The sequence below is a fragment of the Hyperoodon ampullatus genome (genome assembly GCF_949752795.1).
Source record: "Hyperoodon ampullatus genome assembly, chromosome: 6".
Taxonomy (NCBI): Eukaryota; Metazoa; Chordata; class Mammalia; order Artiodactyla; family Ziphiidae; genus Hyperoodon; species Hyperoodon ampullatus.
This window is the reverse complement of record NC_136919.1, coordinates 23,693,193-23,706,914: the sequence shown is the minus strand read 5'-3', so window position 1 is coordinate 23,706,914 and position 13,722 is coordinate 23,693,193. Positions and strand designations below refer to the sequence as shown.

The window sequence follows — 13,722 nt, the reverse complement described above, 5'->3', positions numbered from 1 at the left end:
GCTAACTTCTGTTAGCCACAGTTTTCTATCTGTTTAATAACAGACCCAAAGAGTCATGACAAAACTAGTTGAAGTAACTTTAATTTGCAAAATTTTGGAAAGTAATGCAAGTGCCATTCCAGTAAAACTTAAAAGTGAACATGGACAAAATTTTGTTGTTCAAGTGTTTAAGTAACTTGGTTTGTGTTATCAAGGAACATATATTGTTAAACAGCTGGTAGGTAGTGACTTTATAATTTAAAATATATTGTTATGTGTTTAGTAGGTAAAAATGAAACTTTTTTACATTCATAAATTGTCACAACGTGTTATGGTATAATAACACATACATCTGGATACTTCTGTTGATTTTAACATTTAGTCCTGAAACTGAAGAAGAGCAAAGCATTACATAAAGTATTTCTATGCTAAATTGTTTTTAAATGTTGGTTAATCTTAGATTGGCAAGTATAGTACTGATGAGAGTTTAAACTCCTGTCTGGCAGCTAAAATGATAAGAAGTAAGTATGTAGAAGACTGATTAATAATTATCAAACTTTGTACCCTGGGGAACTTCTCAAGCATTTATAAAACAATTTTTCTTAAAATGCCATTGATTCCTTTCACTGGTTAACAGCACAAAATGTAACAGACAGAATGTCTGTTTTAAACAAATTAAAAAGCTGTGGGGTTTTTTTTGTTTGTTTTTTCAATTCTCCCTAAGTCAGATTAATGCATACCCACAAAAGCTGTGTGTGAAGGACAGCTGTCATACATAAGGAGTTGTAGCTGAATTAAGGGAAACAGCTGTTGAAAGGGGAGTTAGCACAATTAGTCAGCAACAGGTTAACAAGTTTAAAAATTGAGTCTTCAGATGCTCCTTGGCACAATGCTAATACTACATGAAGTACTTCAGGTGTTGAGGAAGTCTATACAGCTTTTAGGAAAAACGCTTTCCTAGAAAAGCACGTCAAAACAATGGGATCAGCAGGTTAGGGAGGTCCCACCTAGATATCAGAGCTACAGCTTCTCATATTTGTGCTGGAAAATCCTGTTTTTCCTGGATGGACTAAAAGTTCAGAACAAAACAGGGACATTTTTAACATTTCTTTCTTTCTTCATTTTAAGATCTCAGTTTCTTTCCCCCTCACCCTGTATTTCAGCATGATCTAGCAGAAAGATGGCTGCTTTTAGAAGTGGCTATTTTATTTTTCTTTCTGGGGTGAGACTGTTATGGAGCCTGGATACTTCAGGCTCATATGCATCCATGATCAGTGTCCTGCTGTGGTCAAGAAACTTAGCAATGGACTTGGTGAACTTGGCTGCCTGCTGCTGCTTTGTTCTGCCACTGATGAAGGTCAACCTCAAGGTGTATTTGTCATCAAACCTTTTAAGACTGGAGGCCAGTTGCCAGATATCAGGGTCCATCCCTGCAGGATCTTTCCTGTGGGCCACGAGAAAGATGCTCTTCCCCTGAGCGTAAATTAAGGATATGCTGCGATGTACGAAGCCTAAACAGGCTTGGACTCTGGAAAGGGTGCATATCACCCCAGGTCAAAGCCACTGTGGTGAAGAAACACAAGATGGTACAGATTGGAAGGTGACTGCCAATTAGACCAAAACTCTCCATGGAATGTCTTAAAAAGTAATAGTCAAGGTTTTGCTTAAAGCAAAATAAGGCTACTCTCAAATTATGAAACAAAGAATAAATAAAAATAAGAAATTTCCCTTCAATAAATTAGAAGAAAATAAACCCAGACAAAGCAGGAGAAATGAGATGATAAAGAGGAAAAAGAAATTTAAAAACTGAAAAATAGTAAAATTGGTAAATTTAAGAACTGGTTCTTTGCTGGGATGAGAGGAATGTGAATTAGGTAAACTGACTACCCTGCTCAAGAAAAAAGTGAATATAGGCACACAAGATTAGAAGTGTTTTTTTAAAACAGCAAGTGCTTTATAAGACTATATAAATAAACCAGACTTTTTTTTTTTTTTTAAGGAACTCCAGTTATCAAAGTTGACTCCAGAAGAGAGAACCTAACAGACCTAACAATGGAAGAAATTGAGAAAGTTATCAAAAAGCTACCATCCCCCAAAACACCAGTCCCAGATGGTGTTTCAGGTGAATTCTTTTAACTTTCAAGAAAAAGATAATTATAAGATTTAAATTGTTCACCAGCTTAAAGGAGGAAAAATGACAGATTTCTTTTACAAAGCCAGTGGAACATTGACACCTGAACTTGACATGAAGATAGTACTGAAATTGGAAACTTGGTATGTTATGAATAGTGATGTGAAGTTTTAAAATTTTTAAATAAAATGTTAGCAAACTGTATTTAATGACACATTAAAGGAATATTTCACTGTAGCCAAGTGGGATTCACCTCCATATTGCAAGGGAGAGAAATACACTAATGTATACACCAAATGAATACATCAGAAAAGAACAATAATAGTTTATCCTTGTTGAGCCACCTGCTGTGCTGTAGACTACTTTCCTGGGTTCTTCACATGTATTAATTCAGTTAATTGGCCGACCTATGAGGTAGGTAACATTCTTATTTTATAAACGAGGAAACTAAGCCACAGAGACATTGAGTAACTTGCTGGAGGTCACACAATAGATATGTAGTGGAGCCAGAATTTGAACCCAGGCAATTAACTATCTGTTAAATGTTACACTGGCTCTGTTTCCAGTATCCGTATGATCTTCTCAGTAGCTTCCTAAAAGCATCTGACCAAAGTTCAAAATAGATTCCTGACTTAGTGGCAGTGGAAAGGGGTGGAGGTGGTAGTAAAACAGGAATCAATGTATATCCCTCCTGTGTTTGGAAATTCTAAGAGACCCTTATTATCAGTTGACCATTAGTACTAGAAAAATGGAATCCATTTTTAATGGGAAACACAATTTCCTAGTAAATAACAGGGGACAGGGGCTTCAATTATAATTGCAGATATACTGATTCTTAGAATGAATGCAGAATGAAGTTTTGGGAGTTATAGTGTAATTTGTCAGATGAAATTATATGATAGTACTGGGAAGACATGCTCCACTTCATGTTTGCAGAACAATCCTAAAGATGGGCAGGGATAGATGGCAAACAGGGAATATTACTTGAGAGGGAACAAATTTTATATGGGCCAATTGATCAGTGAATATTTTTGTGTCATGATGACTTGTTTCCCTCTGTAAACTTGAAACTGCTAGGACTTGGATTATGAACACTCAGATGACGAGAACTTCCTCCTCAAACCAAAAGCCAGTGTCATGCTTCACAGTTAATCCCTGTGGAGTTGTCACAGATGTCAAAGTATAAGTATGTTTACTATTACCATAATTTAATTATGTTCAGGAGGTATATGCCAATCCAATAAGAAGAAAGAAAGATGCATACTATAATGAAGAAGGCAAAATTATTTGTGATATATAGTAGAAACAAGCAAATCCACCAAAAAACTGAGAAATACAGGACTATTGGCTGCTTCTAACTTTAATACACAGGAATTGGTAGCTTTTTCATATGCAGACAAGAAGCAGTTAGAAAATTAATTGGAAGAAAACAACCCTTTCATAATAGGGACCGAAAAGGTAAAATACCTTTCAAGGTCTATATGAAAAAAAAATTTTAATGCTAAGGTTTATAAAAAGAAACAAGTAAACAGGAAGATATCACATCCTTGTAAAGTAGGGTACAATTTTTTTTTTAAGGTTCAGTTTTGAAAAAGTGACAGTACTTTAAATTTATAAAGTCAATTCTGCTATAAAATACCAAGATTTTGGGGAGGAATATGACAAAAATACACTAAAGTTTACCTGGAAAAGTGTAAGAGCCCGGAAAACTGATGATTCTGACAAGAGTAAAAGGGAAAGCCCTACTAGTTGATGAAATCTATTCTGATGCTACAGCAGGTTAAAATCAGTTGGACCTAGAGAAGAAATACAAGGCTATTGTGGAACAGAGTGGAGTGCAGAAATAAATGCAGATGCTTGTGAGTATTTAGATGATGCTAACCCATGAGGAAAAGAAGGCTCATCAGTCAGTTTCTAGGCAATCTCTTATCTTTGCTTCATTCCTTATACTGAAATTCCAGAGAAATTAAAATACAGATGGTAAATGAAACCATAGACGTTGTAGAAGGAAGCATGGATTACTTGTTTATAATTTTAGAATAATGAAGGCCTTCTATGAAGGACAGAAAACCTAGAAGCCAAGATCAATAGATTTCATATCCATATTAGGAACTTCAGCATCACAAAAATGATACAAAGTAGGGAAAGTATATGCCACAACTTGATTAATATAACTAGGATTGATTTTCTTCATGCACAAAGAAATTTTCCAAATCAACAAGGAAAAAAACAAAGTGCCTACAGAAAAATGGATAATGTGAAATTTTACAGTACTAAAAATTCAAATGGTCAATAAAAATGAAAAATGCTGAATTGTATGTATGTATGTCTGCGTTGGGTCTTCATTGCTGCGCCTGGGCTTTCTACAGTTGTGGCGAGCGGGGGCCACTCTTCGCTGCAGTGCATGGGCCTCTCACTGCAGTGGCTTCTCTTGTTGCGGAGCACGGTCTCTAGGTGCACGAGCTTCAGCAGTTATGGCTCGCAGGCTCCAGAGCGCAGTAGTTGTGGTGCGCACGGCTTAGTTGCTCCGCGGCATGTGGGAACTTCCCGGACCAGGGCTCGAACCTGTGTCCCCCGCATTTGCAGGCAGATTCTTAACCACTGTGCCACCAGGGAAGCCCCAGAAATTACTGTTTAATACCTGGTGCTGGAAATGGTAGGGCAACTGGGACTGGCATACACTTAATGGAAATATAAATCACAGTAAGTTTTCTGGGGGCAATTGGCTGTAGCTATCAAAATGTATTCCTGGGCTTCCCTGGTGGCGCAGTGGTTAAGAATCCTCCTGCCAATTCAGGGGACACAGGTTTGAGCCCTGGTCCGGGAAGTTCCCACATGCCGTGGAGCAGCTAAGCCCGTGAGGCACAACTACTGGGCCTGTGTGCCACAACTAGTGAAGCCTGCGCACCTAGAGCCCATGCTCCACAAGAAGAAAAGCCACTGCAGTGAGAAGCCCGCACACCGCAACAAAGAGTAGCCCCCACTTGCCGCAACTAGAGAAAGCTTGCATGCAGCAACGAAGACCCAATGCAGCCAAAAATAAATAAATAAATAAAATGTATTACTGTTTGAGCCAGCATCCATTCTAAAGATTTACCCTACAGATAAACTTGTGAGAGTTCACCAGGTGTAGGTACAGAGTTGCCCATTGCAGCATTGTTTAAAAGGAAAAAACAAAAACAGTGACCATAAATAGGAGACAGAGTAAATTACATGTAATATATCCATTCAATAGAATACTAGGTAACCATTCAAAACATTGTGATATCTGCTGTTATTAGCAGGTTTTTAAGCACATTGTTGTATACCTTTTTCACTTAGTAGTGTGTTCTTTTTGTGTATTTTTTAAATGATGGATAGGTTGGTGGGGATGGGATGGAGTGTGTGACTAGAGTCGGACTTACTAGTAAGGAGCCTTTGGCAGTAGTCAGGAGGAGATGAAGAGGACCTGGGTTGGGACAGTGAGCCTGGAGGAGAGGATGTATGTATACTTAATTAATTTACAATTTTATTTTTCTCTTAAAAAAATACATCTTTTTTAAATGTCTTTTTTTATTTTATTGAAGCATGGTTGATTTACAGTGTTGTGTTCATTTCTGCTGTACAGCATAGTGATTCAGTTATACATATATGCATTCTTTTTCATATTCTTTTCCATTATGGTTTATCACAGGATATTGAATATAGTTCCCTGTACCATAGAGTAGGACCTTGTCGTTTATCCATTCTCTATATAATAATTTGCATCTGCTAATCCTAAACACCCACTGCATCCCTCTCCCAACCCACTTCCCCTTGGCAACCATAAGTCTGTTCTCTATGTCTGTGAGTCTGTTTCTATTTCGTAGATAAGTTCAAGTTCATTTGTATCGTATTTTAGATTCCACGTATAAGTGATACCAAATGGTATTTGTCTTTCTCTTTCTCTTTCTGACTTGCTTCACTTAGTTTGATAATCTCTAGAGTCATCCACGTTGCTGCATATTTCTTTCTTTTTTTTTTAAATTATTTTTGGCTGCGTTGGGTCTTTGCTGCTGCACACGGGCTTTCTCTAGTTGCAGTGAGCGGGGGCTACTCTTCGTTGCGGTTTGTGGGCTTCTCATTGCGGTGGCTTCTCTTGTTGCAGAGCATGGGTTCTAGGTGCGTGGGCTTAGTTGCTCCATGGCATGTGGGATCTTCCTGGACCAGGGCTCAAACCCGTATCCCCTGCATTGGCAGGCGGATTCTTTGTTTTTTTTTTTTAATATAAATTTATTTATTTTTTTTTATTTTTGGCTGCATTGGGTCTTCATTGCTGCACGCGGGCTTTTCTCATTGCTGCGAGTGGGGGCTACTCTTCGTTGTGGTGCACAGGCTTCTCGTGGTGGCTTCTTGTTGGGAGCACGGGCTCTAGGCGCGTGGGCTTCAGTAGTTGTGGCTTGCGGGCTCAGTAGTTGTGGCGCACAGGCTTAGTTTCTCCACGGCTTGTGGGATCTTCCCGGACCAGGGCTCAAACCCGTGTCTGCTGCATTGGCAGGTGGATTCTTAACCACTGCGCCACCAGGGAATGGCAGGCAGATTCTTAACCACTATGCCACCAGGGAAGTCCTGCTCTATTAAGTGTATTTTTAATGTATAAATTTAATGTGTAACTTTTTCTAAAGTAATATACATTTCTTCTGTGAATTTTTGTTTAAATGATTCATTTGTTGTTTTATTGGATCTACGAGCAGCCCAGCTCCAAGTATTCTGGCCTCTTGGTAAAGCATATTGGTGACTTCATAATCTAACTGCTTTAATACCTGCCAAAGTTAGAAATAATTCCTCTCTCCGAGCCGGGCCTTTCTTTGGTTATTTAAATTACAGTGGAACAAATTTTTAGAATGTCAGGGGACAGTTTTTTACTGTCCCTTTATTCCCCATCATGATAGTGCTAAGCAGCGTTTAGAGACAAGTCCCACTCCTCTAGCCTATTCCAAAGGAGAGGTTTATTCAAATGAACACAGAGTTTTGGTGCCCAGGAGTAGTGTGGCTGCCCTGGTGTTGGGGGTGGACAGTGAAAGGTTGGGGCTCTGGTGCTGTCTACTTCTACAGGTGTGACCAGGTGATAGCGGGGAGAAGATTCCTGACCCCTTTTATTACCTTCCTTATGGCAGACTTCAGGCCTGCAGTGGTTTCCAGGCATAAGTCTTCTCAACTGAGGGCATGTTTATCTTTTCTAACAGAAATGTGATAGCAAGCCAGTCCAACTACAAACAAAGAGGCATTGGGCTAGAGTGTGCAGATGTTACATTTTCTTCTTAATATAGTCTGTCTTCTGGGAAAAGGGCACACAGATCTAGGTGTAACATGCCTAAGGAAAATAATTTGTTTCTATTAGTTTCACATGAGAAAGGAAAAAAATAGTACATAGTAGCACCAGAGGGTCTTGGGATCATCCTGAGGGTCTCTGGTAATGCAGGTCCTAGCCTGCTTTTCCATCATCGTCTGCCACCCATCCATCTCACACCCACATTAAGCTCCAGCCAGACACCCTCCTCAGGAATGTGATGCTGCTGCTCCTTTGACATGGGGCCTACACCTTAGCCTGTGCTGCCTTTGGCTAAAATGTGCCTCACCCTTAGGTACATCCAGAGTCCTATTCACCTTTCAGAGCCCTGCCCAGAGGTCACAGACCCCCCTGTCTTTCCCTCCAGACAGCTAATTAATGACCCCTTCCTCTGTGGGGCCTTTATACCTTCTATATATTTCTGTGGTTGCATTTACCACACTGTGGTCCAGTTGTTTGCATGTCGTATCTCCCGAGGCCAGCGTGCTTTTATCTCTAATCTCTGAACATTACAGGAGTTGAATAAGTTGGTTGAATTAAAATCTCTTAGTATACTGAGGAGGCCAGTGTAAAAGCAGGCAAAGAAGAAGATATTCCCAACAAAAGTAAATGAAAGTCTTCTTGATAATGTTATCCTGTAAGTCTGAATGAAGCAAATACAAAAATCAGTACAGTGCTCACTGTGTCCCCAGAACAGCAGTGGGACCTGGTGCACTGTACTCTTTAGCTGACTTCTGCCTCAGTGTGCAGGGTGGGTGGCATTGGCCCGTTATAACTGTGGAAGCAGCCTCAGAGAGGTACAGCAATTTGCCTTTGTTCACTTGGGAACTTTGTCACATCCTTCTGTCACTGTTGGCCTTGTCCTGATTAGACCTTAGTTTTGTCAGTCTCCAACTTTTGAAAATAGAGTAAATTGAGACAAATTCAACTTGAAAAATATAGAAAAGGAAAATACAGCATTATTATGAAATTAGAAAATGTAAACTACTTATTTTGGCTTTTCTATATGTATATTGATAAAAACAGGATTGTGCCATGTCAATAAAAATATTCTCCTTTATTTTTTCTTCTGTAACACTTTATTGATCAAAAAAAGGACTCACAGCTATCCATTAATACCATTAAAAATTCAAAATTAATATACTGAACCTTAAATATAAATACTCCTTTATTTTTAGTACCTATATGACATCCCATCAGGTGGCTACATCTTCATGTATGCAGTGTGTCCCTTACTGTTGCGCATTTAATTTTTACTCCATATTTCTGTTAAGAGCATTGTAATTGTCCTATAGTTGAGTCTTTGTGTACCTCTCTTGTTAATAATTCTTTCCCTAGGCTATATTTCTAGAAGGAAAATTAGAGTTGTGTATGTGTGTTCCATATTTTATGTTACATGTGTGTGGCTCCTGCACATATAAGCTCCTCAAGAACTGATGCTTTCTGATTATGTGCCTCACTCTGCTCTGCCTTCACATGATGACATTTCTCTTTAACACCTTTTGTCCTGAGGCTTAGCGGTTTACAGCAACGTGTGTGTATGGGGAGGGGGAAAAAAAGGAACTTGCTTTTTGTTTGTTTTTGTCATAAGTCAAAGAGCTAGATGGTTTACCTGACTTATTTTGTTCTTATTTATTTATAATTGAAACTGTGGTTAAAAAAAAAATCAGGGACTTTCCTGGTGGTGCAGTGGTTGGGAGTCCACCTGCCAATGCAGGGGACACGGGTTCGAGCCCTGGGCTGGGAAGATCCCACATGCCATGGAGCAACCAAGCCCGTGCACCACAACTACTGGGCCTGCGCCCTACAGCCCGCGAGGCACAACTACTGATCCCACGCACCACAACTACTGAAGCCCGCGTGCCCTAGAGCCCGTGCTCTGTGACAAAAGAAACCACTGCAATGAGAAGCCCACGCACCACAACAAAGAGTAGCCCCCGCTCACTGCAACTAGGAAAAGTCCGCGCACAGCAATGAAGACCCAACACAGCCCCCCTCAAAAATAATAAATAAATAAATAAATAAATAATTAAAATTCATAAGATTTACCATCTTAACCAATTTTAAGTGTAAGTTCAGTAACATAAAGTATATTTACATTGTTATAAAACAGATTTCCGGAAATTTTTCATCTTGCAGAACTGAAACTATACCCATTAAACAATAACTGTTCCCACCTCCCCCAACCCCTGATAATAACCACTATTCATCTCTATGAATTTGACTACTTTAGGTACCTCATATAAGTGGAATTACACTGTATTTGCCATTTTATGACTGGCTTATTTCACTTGTCCTCAAGGTTCATCCATGTTGTAGCATGTGACAGGATTTCCTTCCTTTTTAAGGCCACATAATATTCTGTTGTATGTACATACCATGTTTTGTTTATCCATTCGTTCATCAGTGGACACTTGGGATGCTTTCACCTCTTGGCTATTTGTGAATAGTTCTGCTGTGAACTTGGATGTACAAATATCTTTTGGAGACCCTACAGTAAATTCTTTTGGATATATACCCAGAAGTGGGATTGGTGATGATATCATATGGTAGTTCTATTTTTAATTTTTTGAAGAACTGCCATACTGTTTTTCCATAGTGGTTGCACCGTTTTGCATCCCCACTAACGCTTGTTATTTTCTTTTTTTTTTTTTTTAATAGTAGCTGTCCTAATGGGTATGAGGTTTTCATTTGCATTTCTCTGATAATAAGTGATGTTGAGCATCTTTTCATATGTCCGTTGGCCATTTGTACATCTTCTTTGGAGAAGTGTCTGTTAAGTCCTTTGCTTGTTTTTAATCAGGTTATAGATGACTGGCAAGGAATGATCTTGCCATTTTAAAAAGCAGTTGTATTCTAGGGGTAGGACCTTGCCTTCATTCCACTCAGTGGGCTAAGCCTGTGTATTTAGGCTTCAAATCTTTTTCAGCATGGTCTGGTACGGCCGTCTGGTACGGCCACTCTTTGTCCCAAGGCAGCCTCCCAAAGTCATTGCCATCTGTGGTATGACAGCAGGAACATGAACTCTGCAGGCAGACTTCATTTCAAGATGCCAGCTCCACCAGTTACTAACTACCTTGGATGAAGATGAGTATTGATTTTTCCATTTGTAAAACTGGGAAAATAATGTTTACTTTATGGAGGTGTTTTGAGAATTAAATATGTGAAAATTGTGCTTAGTATATACCTGCAGGCCTTCCTTGACCCTGTTCTCACAGCCTCCACCTCACAAAGTGTATACTCACTGTCCCTTAACCTGTGTTCCCATAGTATATATTTATCATAGAAGGTATTACACTGTGGAGTGATTGTATACCTTGGCAGAGCCTTCTGTTAGATTGCAAGTTCCTTGTCTTTGAATCTCTAGCACTTAGCAGAGGGCCTAGTTTACAGTAGATAGTAAGTGTTAATGAACAGAATGACTGAATGTATGTCTTGCTATTTTATTTCTCATGAGAGGACTTTGTTTCAGAAGGATAACAGCATGTACCATTATGTAGTGTAGGCATTACATATGAACTAGTCCAGTGGTTCTCAAATTTTTTGGTCTCAGGACCGCTTTACACTTAAAAACTTTTTGTGGACCCCAAAGAGCCTTTATTTATACAGATTAATATTCATGGTCTTAGAAATAAAAACAAAATTTTAAAATATTTATGAATTCACTTTAACAATGATAAACCCATTCATGTTAATATAATCAACACATTTTCATGAAAAATAATTATTTCCCCCCTAAAAAATTAATAAGTATGTTTTACAGTTTTGTAAGTCTGTTTAACATCTGACTTAAAAGGTTGGTGGAGTCTCATATCTACCTCTGCATTTGTTCTGTTGTGATAAGTTGTTTTAGTTGAAGTATATGCAGAAAATCCAGCCTCACATGGATATGTAGTTGGAAAGGGGAGGACCTCCTGGACTGCTGAAAGGGCCTCAGGGCCCTCCAAAAATACTTGAAGAAACACTGATCTAGTTTAAAAGGGAAAAATGTAATAGAGTCCAGAAATTGGAGGAAGGATTAGGGGAAATTTTCATATGTTTAGCACTGTATATAAAGGTTTACCTATTATCATTTTATTACTTATAGGTTAAAAAAATTCTTCCCGAAGAAGATCTTAAGCAACACGATGGATTCAGAAGCTCATGAAAAGAGGCCACCAATCCTAACATCTTCAAAGCAAGATATAGCACCTCATATTGCAAGTGTTAGCGAAATGAAGCATTACTTGTGTGGCTGCTGTGCGGCTTTCAACAATATAGCCATCACATTTCCCATTCAGAAGGTCCTCTTTCGGCAACAGCTGTATGGAATCAAAACCCGGGATGCAGTACTTCAGTTGAGGAGGGATGGGTTTCGAAACTTGTATCGCGGAATCCTTCCCCCTTTAATGCAGAAGACGACTACACTGGCACTTATGTTTGGTCTGTATGAGGATTTATCTTGCCTTCTCCGTAAGCATATCAGTACCCCAGAGTTTGCAACCCGTAGCCTGGCCGCAGTACTTGCAGGAACGACAGAAGCAATTTTCACTCCATTGGAAAGGGTTCAAACATTGCTTCAAGACCACAAGCATCATGACAAATTTACAAACACTTATCAGGCTTTCAAAGCACTGAAATGCCATGGAATTAGAGAGTATTATCGAGGCTTGGTGCCTGTTCTTTTCCGTAACGGATTCAGCAATGTCCTTTTTTTTGGCCTTCGAGGTCCCATCAAGGAGCACCTGCCTACGGCAACAACCCACGGTGCTCATTTGGTCAATGATTTTATCTGCGGGGGTCTGTTGGGGGCCATGTTGGGGATCTTGTTTTTTCCAGTTAATGTTGTAAAAACTCGCATGCAGTCTCAGATTGGTGGGGAATTTCAGTCTTTCCCTAAGGTTTTCCAAAAAATCTGGTTAGAACGGGACAGGAAACTGACAAATCTTTTCAGAGGTGCCCATCTGAATTACCATCGGTCCCTCATCTCTTGGGGCATAATTAATGCGACTTATGAGTTCTTGTTAAAGATTATATGAAAGAAATCAGTTAAGTGCCATTAATCAACTGAGTAGACCTAAGAAGAATGCAGTTTGGCCTTGTTTCTAATTGGCCAAATACAAGTTGGTGTCATAAGTCCAGGGCACAGTGAATTATGGGCAAAGCTGTTTTTCTTAAGCACCAACAAATTCAGAATAAAAGGTTTCAGTAGGAAAATTTAAGGTTTTGGGGGGAGGGTGTTTGTATTTTTTTTAAATCATTATCTGAGAACTTTAGGCTAATTGCCTGGTTAATAGCTGTCTATCTGATGGCTTTTGACAAGGAAACTAACAGCCAAGATATATGATTCTTTTTTCCACAAGTCTTCTGTATTGAAGCATAAGTGACCATGACCAGCCAGAGGAAAGGCTCTTAAGGTCCCATGATTTCTCAGGCTTGCTTCTATTACTCCATTTCTTCTCTGCTTTTGGGAGGAGTTACAAAGGGTAGTTTTTGTTAACTTAAACATATACGTGGTAGGACAAAGGAGCAGAAGAGAGAAGAAAAACAGCTTATTATGTGTAGGTTTTTCATGATAAATTGTTTGTATTCGTTTTGAAACTAAGCACCTGTTGGGATGGTCATTATCCAAATTATTTCTCTTTAGACGTGGTAGACTAAAGCAACTAATGATATCTCCCATTTCGCTTTCTAGGGTAGAAAGTTTTCTCTGTATTTCTCAATATGACCTTAAACCTTCCCAAAATATTTTTATATTAATTTCACTATTTTGTTGCCAAAAAATGTGGAGACTTAAATTTTGTTAAAGGTGTCTCATCCCATTAAGAAGGTTCATATTACAGGTATCCCCCACTTCTCCAGAGTTTCCTTTATGCCACTTCGCTTTTACAAAAGACCTACGTTAGTACCTGTTTTCACTAACCAAAAGAAATACGAAGATGATTTTTGCCTTTACAAGAAAAGGTGATTGCTTCCTCACTCTATGCCATTTTGGCTTACAAAAAGTTCCACGGGAATGCGGGGGAAACCTGTAATTGCATTACAGATCCAATTCTGTTTAGCTCAGCTTCTTTGAATTGTTGCCAACTTAGTGAAGAGCTTTGGAGTTTTGGTATTTTTTCCTTTGAGTAGTAGTTTGTCATAGTCAAGTATCCTGTCCTCTTGAAACTCCCTTTAAAAAAACAACAAAATGCTTCCATAAAATTTTATTTTGGAAGTCTATTAATAGGACCTCAGATTTTTTTTTTCTGGTTTCTAAGTGTTCTAGGGAAGGGGAAAAAAACTCAGTACTTCTTCCCAGATAAATAAGGCAAAGTGACTCATA

General features: G+C 39.0%; 1 protein-coding gene across 1 annotated transcript; it reads left to right on the top strand.

The window, feature by feature from the left end:
- Positions 1-2,173: 2,173 nt before the first annotated feature.
- SLC25A51 (solute carrier family 25 member 51) lies at positions 2,174-12,436 on the top strand (the record flags this gene model as incomplete). The annotated part of the gene is made up of 2 exons (XM_079706830.1): positions 2,174-2,253; positions 11,506-12,436. 2 exons carry the CDS (start codon positions 2,174-2,176, stop codon positions 12,434-12,436), a joined length of 1,011 nt encoding a protein of 336 aa, XP_079562956.1.
- Between the last annotated feature and the right edge of the window lie 1,286 nt (positions 12,437-13,722).